We start from the raw sequence: 7,468 nt of genomic DNA on the forward strand, positions 1-7,468 counted from the left end.
CTGAAAAAGCCCAACCTGAACCCGGACGATATGGCCAACTATAGACCCATTTCGCTCCTTCCCTGCTTCAGCAAGGTGGCTGAGAAATTAGTCAACGTGCAACTCTCCCAATTCCTCGAGACGAATAAAATCCTACGTCAGTCCCAAACCGGATTCCGGCCGGGCCACGGCACAGACACCGCACTCCTCTCCGTCATCGAGGAGGCTAAGTGTAACCTGGATTCAGGAGGATCAGTGGCAGTGATCCTCCTGGACCTCAGTGCCGCATTCGACACGGTGGACCACCGTGTCCTCCTCCATCGCCTGGCCAAGGCAGGAATTGTGGGAACCGCACATGCTTGGATCAAATCCTTCCTCTCGGGTCGCTCATTTCAGGTGTGGGACGGCAACTCCCGCTCAGACCCCCTCCCGCTCACATGTGGTGTGCCCCAGGGGTCCTCGCTTAGTCTCACCCTGTTTAATGTCTACATGGCCCCGTTGGAGGATGTGGTTACCCCTTATGGGATAAAAATAGTCAATTATGCCGACGACACCCAACTCGTCGTCTCTCTTTCCCAGCTGGACAATAACCCTGAAATCCTACTTAACTGCCTGCAAGACATACATACCTGGATGTGTGAATCCTCTCTGAAGCTAAACGGGACAAAAACAGAAATCATGCTTCTGGGCAACAAATGGTCCTCCGTCCCTCCTTCAGTTTGGCCGGATTCCTTTGGCGACATCCCTACGCCTAAGACAGAAATCAAAACACTGGGCTTCTGGCTGGAGCAGGACCTCTCCTTGAAGACCCAGGCAGCCAAGACCGCGGGGACCTGCTTTGGCCTTCTCCGTTCAATTCGCAAGATTCTCCCCCTCTTGCCCCCCCTGTCCAGGAAACTTCTAGTTCAAGGGCTCATACTAGCACGTCTGGACTACGGCAACGCCGCATACCTCGGCGCTCCTGAAACCACCCTGGCCAAACTCCAGCGTGCACAAAACGCCGCGGCGAGACTCATTCTCAACCTTCCTCCCAGAGCCCCGACCACACCGGCCCTTAAATCTCTGCACTGGCTTCCGGTCCGCCAGCGAGTGGAGTTTAAGGCCATGTGCACCACGCACAAACTCATCAATGGGGCTGGACCTGCCGCCCTCAAAGATATGATTACACCTTATAAAGCCCACAGAAACCTTCGCTCGGACAACGAACATCTGGCCACAGTCCCAAGATTCAAGAAGTCGCGTACCGGTGGCCGCCGCTTCTCGGTCAAGGCCGCTTCTAAATGGAACGCTCTTCCTCGCAAGCTGCGCCTGGAACCTAGTCACGCACTCTTCCACAAAAAACTCAAAACCCTCCTCATCCCCAAATAGTTCCTGGTCTCCCCGTTCTGGATTTCACATTCTTATAGCGCGGGGATGCCCTCGGGTCACCAGGCGCTCTATAAATCTCAAAACAAATAAATAAATAAAATATCTGGTGATCTGAACTTGTGACTTTGTCACCAGAGAGCCACAGTTGGCGCTTTGTGCTTTGTGGCGCCATTTTCACAAAAATCTTACGCATCTCCGGTTCTACTGATTGAATTTTGGGAGTTTTAGTCTCGATATATTTATTATTAAAACGTATTCTATTTGTTCGAATTTGTTGTTGGATTCTTCTTGTGTTTTGTATTCACGTTATTAATGTTTGAAGTGCACATTGTCTCCAAGCAAAGCCTGATTGCTCTGAGCCAAGTTACCAGAGGGTCGAGCACAGGTTAACTTGGGGTTGGCTTATGATTTCACCCTGACAAGGACTGTGGTTGCTGCTGGAGTATGGTTTCACCCCCCCCCCCCAAACCAGTAACAATTTCTTAAAGAGAATGAATCAGCTAATCACTCAGATATAGACTAATAAAGATCTCAGCATTGTGTACCATTGTTATCGAAGGAGCAGGACCTTAGTAAAAGACTCTTGGAGATAGCTTTAGGCCAAATGTTAGTACCTAAAGCTGACATTGGAACACTCCACACAAAACTGCAGGAACTATTGCTGGAATGAGTGAAGTGAGATGTGTAGATAAGCATCCTGCATATCCATGGATGTACAGGACGAACCAACAGAATAATCTTTTGTAATGTGTTCATCTTGAAATTAACTGATTTGATGCAACTGTTTCAGGTTGATAATAGGACTATTTTCTCCTAAAATCTTCGACACCAAAAACAGCAAGGAGTGAACCGCTTGGTCATTTATTAGAGGGGAGAGGCTGGACTTACAGCTGTTTTCTGTACCAATTCTAAAATCCACTGAAAAAGAGTCTGCTGCCTGGACTGAGTTGTTGGCCGAGGAGTGGGCCCAATGCTTGAATCGTGAAAAGCAGAGGCTTCCAAACATTTATACACAAGATCAGCCACTGCAACCTTGTGAGTAACCACTGATGAATGTCATGCCAGATTGGTCAATAGAGAATCCAGATTTAGGAAGGAAGTAACATCTAATTCACTCTTAGCAAAAAAGTATAGCCGGTGAGAAAGCAGAGTAAAGATGTATTTTCCAAGTTCTTCCATTAACGTAAGTAAACATCTTAGTTTACAGACAGGCAGTTTAGAATAAGAAGTATCAAAAATTGTTTGAACATCTTTTTGCTGGTCATAGCATCCTCTTTTTGTAGCTGAAGATTATCTGCCAAATAATTCTAGACAGATGGGATATCCACGTGCTCCACAAGTTTGCCTCTATGGCAGGCTCACGGTCAAGGGTTTCATCCTCTTTGTATCCACAGGAAGGTCAGGATCAAGAAGGCCCTTCTGAAAAGAACTAAATGATGGCAAGGAAGCGAGAAATCTTTTATGACCGAGGAGCCCTTTTATATCTGTGTGGGGCCTCTGTCAGGGAAAGATTTGTGGCTTAAATCTGAATCCCTGGATCAGGAGGAGAAAATAAAAAACAAAATCAACCCTTGTACATTTCTTAGCGCCATCATCTCCACCTGAGGAAGAATGATACTTCACTTTTCAAAATCAAAAAGGTAACAAATACACAGAACTTTGAAAAGAAAGTCCTTTAAATATCATCTAATTCAGGTCTGTGGGTAGCCATCTCAATGCCTGACAAAAGGGAGGCAGTGACACACTGCTGAGTACTGACTGGGTCAAGAGCAAGGTTGCAGAGGTAATGAAATCTCACTACACAAACGTGCACGCAGGCGTGTTACAACAGGTCCTCACTATATCCTATCCCAGTGATATATTTGCTCAGTAAATGCACACTGCAGTTGTATTCCTATTGTTCCAGCTCTTTTGAAAATAACTATAATCTCAAATTGATCAATGCAGATCAACCCATCGTCCGTCTTCTTCCTCCCAAAGCTCATGAGTGAGGTGGGCTCACATTGCTACATTCTGAGAATGTAGTTCCGAGCACCAACTTGGGGTGTTATAAATGGAGTTGACTTTCCCAGAATTTTCTATGCATTAGCCAGTCTCCAAAGTTAGGCAGAGGATTTGGATGCAAGGCATTCTGTCCACACCCAGATGCCATGCATAGAGGTAATACAAGAAGTACAAAGCAGGACACATTGAGCTCTTAGGAGTTTGCAGTATGGCATTCCAAAAATGCTTAAGTCAGTATTATGATATCAGTTCAGCAAAGCTACTTCTCAGAGACTTTGAAGTGAAGCAAAGTAACCATAAAGGAGAATAATCACTGTGGTAAGCAGTCCCTTTTGGGGAAGTCGCGGTGGCCTCAGAAAGTTGAGGTAATGGCTGAAGCCTATCAGACTGATTTGCTCTGGGGTCCCCAGCACAGGAAGCAGGACAAGAGCTCCCAACACTTCCAGAGTAGTGTTAGGGACAAGAGTTAAGCACAGCAGTTTTTACAAGGGCTCCTGTGCACAATACAGGCAAAATATCTGGATATTAATCTAAGCCAGGGGCTTAGGTAGTGGCACATTTATGCAAGAGACAAAGAGGCTGCCCATATCTACGGATGTGCGCGGCTGCAGGATCCTTCAGAGTTCATATTGATTTCTAGTGACGAGATCTTGTATGAACTCATTTAAAGTAATAAACTGTATCAGGTACAAGAGGGCAGCAGGGTTATACTATTCTGTGTACATCCATACAACATTTTATTTTTAGTTACTTTATTAGCTAAAACTTCGTCCCTTGCTTTATCTTCCTGTGCCTCCCCCTCACCCTCATTTATTAATTTTGTAGTGTTACTGCCTTCTCGATTTGTAGTAGTCTGTGTGCTCTCAGTTTCACTGTCTGGACTGTGTGGGAGTAAGAATACACACCTTCTTTGTGTGTGATTCGAGTGTGGACACTGTCTACTACCTGTGTAATAACAGTTATGTTGCGTGTACTCTTATAGGTGGTGTGCTGCCACTAACAGAGTCCGCTTCTTTATAAACTGGGTTTTGTGGGTTTCCTAACAGATCAGTCATTTGACAGCGCCCCCTGCACCTGTTTTTAAAGTCTATTCTTAAAGGATGATAAAATACATTCAAAATAGTGTCTCACATACATGCACATTCATCAATGCCGCATAATTACTCAACTCAATAACACATAAATACACCCCACATAAAACCACTATGCCACATAGCAACAATCCATATAAATACAGTCCACACCATGCCACATAATTCCCATCAGCATCATTTCAATCATGCCATAGTTCCACACCACACAATTCAGTTCCACACATTTCCATTCCACACCACATAATTGGACAAAAAACACATAATTCAACTCAACCACACAATTACACAACACATGCACCCAATCCACACCACAAAATTCCACATCAAGCTATACAATGTATTTGCACACCACATAATTAAACTCCATTACATGCCACAACACAAATTACCAATCTACAGATTTACACTCCCTTACACTCAATCCCACTCTACATAATTCCAGTACACTCAATACCACATAACTATTTTTATTTTTTATTTTGAAAGTGTTATATAGCGCTAGCTTAACTCGTAGGTATCAGAGCGCTTTACATGCATCCTGTAAAAAGAACAGACGGAAATTGCATTACATAGTAGGCAGGCAGTAAGGAAGCAAACCAAGGATCCAAAAATACAGCATAAAAAATTAGGTGGTTAACACAAGCCGGTCACCAACTGACCTTGAATGTCAAGAGAGAGGAGTAAACTCGGATACTGAAGACTAGGTTAGTTGACGGTGGTCAGGAAAGTATTTGTTAAGGAGATGAAGTTTCAGGTCCCTTTTGAAACAGGAGAAGGAGGGGTTGCATCTGAGGGCTCTAGGGAGAGCGTTCCACATCCTGGGAGCATTGCCAGAAAACTATCCACATAATTACACTGCACACATGCCACATAATTTCACTACACAAATCCACTCCACGCCACAAATTTCCACACCTAACACTTTCAATCCAACCCACATAATTCAACTCCACACCACATACATTCACTCCATAAACATAAGTAAAAGGCATTGTAATTCATAGCGCCAATAGCTCAAACTTCCACAAATACGAGGCCAATTGCATTGAAAATGCTTGTTTTTTTATGCACTTCGACCATGGCACCAGACGTGTGCCAACTTGAGATCTCTTAAACAGGAGGAACTCTAACAAAGAATTTTGTTTTCTACATGCGTGAGCGATAGTACTGAAAGAGGGTCCAGAGCAAAGCTTACCGCAATATTTCCGCAGGTTTGGAAGGCAGTAAACATAAACATGAAGGCAAACCCCAAGATTATGATGTTGAAGAGTTTCTTGCTTTCGGGAGACATTTTGGTTTCTTTTTTACTCAGCTAAGTTGCAAACTTATTCTATTGGATGGCAGAGACTCCTTTCCTGCAAAATAAAAGAACAAACTCAAATTTAACTGGAACACGACGTTCTGCACAGGGTTGTTTGTTTAAGTATTGAACGCTACGGACACAGAATGCTTGGGTTAAAATATAACCGCAGGGTAGGCATAAAGGGAAGGTTTTCATTCGCGCTCTGAAATGATAAATAACTGTGCTGGGAAGTTGGAGTATAAATGTACTAAAGGCGAGCTAGGATATAACCCTACCGGTCTAAGCTCTTCCGTGTTCAAGTATGCCCATTGAGAAAACCAGAGCAGGCTGAGTTTAGATCAGCTGACAGGAAATCTGGAGGCTTTGTGCGAGCTATGTGTCACGTGAAGCCGCCTCTCTCTGTGAATCCTGGGTAATGTAGTTTTGTTTATCGTAGTCGGTAAATTGCAGTCTCCGTGTGTGATTTTATTGTTAATGAATTCAGGGCTGGTCCCGTTATTGACTCTGGCAGTAATACACCGACCGCACGTCTTTGCTGCTCAACTACCTGTGAAACTTCTTACTCTTTTACTAGTAAATGCAGTTTCTACGGCTTTAAGCATGATTTGCATGTATGGTAGATATTTGATGGTTTTTATATTTTTAAGTTTGTGCTTTTTGATTAACAGCTGCTTTGGTGTATCGTGCAAAGACTAGGTATGACCCTTTATTTAAACAAGCATTTACAATGCAAGAGGTCTCGCAGCATTAAAGTTTGAGTTATTAGCATTGTGTATGACAATGCGTTGCATACATTTTTTTGCAAACTTTGAATTGGTGAGCAGTGAGAGTGTGTGCAAGAGTATGCTGTTGCTCACAGCTGTTATTATTCACACAGCTCTGAAGATGCACCTCACGCACGGGGCTGACAGTTATTATTCACACAGCTCTGATGATGCACCTCAGGCATGGGCTCACAGCTGTTATTATTCACACAGCTCTGATGATGCACCTCAGGCATGGGCTCACAGCTGTTATTATTCACACAGCTCTGATGATGCACCTCACGCACGGGGCTGACGCAGTTATTATTCACACAGCTCTGATGATGCACCTTAGGCACGGGCTCACAGCTGTTATTATTCACACAGCTCTGATGATGCACCTCAGGCACGGGCTCACAGCTGTTATTCATTTGCTTTTGTAATTTGCACACTTGTAATGTTCTCCTCATGTATCTTTACTGTTCCAATTGTGATCAGTTTGAACCAGAAACATTTTTTCTCCTAACATCAGCAAAGTATGTAGCAGATGATGAATTATGTGAAAAATATGGCAAATCTCTAATTATGCGGAAGATTCTGAACCCTCAGAATAACATATTTCCAGTGGCCCTGCTTACAGCAGTATATTAAGCAATAACATTCTGACAATGGCAAGGTTTTTACTCTTAAGTGAAGTTTCATTAATACAACACAAAATACAGAATGGGAAGGAGCAGTGCAAGTGCCTATAGTCTAAAGAAAAGCACGGGAAATATGTGCTGCCACTGTTCTGCCTACTCTCATTCTCCCCAAGTACTCGCAGAAGGCGGAACTCTGACATAAATAGAAGGAACTTAAAGAACATACTCCACGTTGGGTTACTAGTGACTAAATTTATTCTCTACCAACGAATTCTCTCATTTTGTCATCTGAATAGACAGAAATTGATTAAAACCAGGGCCACTGGACTTATGTGA

General features: G+C 43.6%; 1 protein-coding gene across 1 annotated transcript in view; it reads right to left on the reverse strand.

Moving 5' to 3' along the window:
* MFSD11 (major facilitator superfamily domain containing 11) overlaps positions 1-6,121 on the reverse strand; it is a 268,198-nt gene extending 262,077 nt beyond the window's left edge. The window contains exons 1-2 of the mRNA XM_086930674.1: positions 6,024-6,121; positions 5,641-5,800 (exon numbers count right to left, since the gene is read on the reverse strand). Coding sequence (XP_086786800.1) covers positions 5,641-5,736 — 96 coding nt within the window. The 5' untranslated portion in view covers positions 5,737-5,800; positions 6,024-6,121. The remainder of the gene's footprint in view (positions 1-5,640; positions 5,801-6,023) is intronic.
* Between the last annotated feature and the right edge of the window lie 1,347 nt (positions 6,122-7,468).

The sequence above is a fragment of the Lissotriton vulgaris genome, chromosome 7, assembly GCF_964263255.1.
Source record: "Lissotriton vulgaris chromosome 7, aLisVul1.2, whole genome shotgun sequence".
Lineage (NCBI taxonomy): Eukaryota > Metazoa > Chordata > Amphibia > Caudata > Salamandridae > Lissotriton > Lissotriton vulgaris.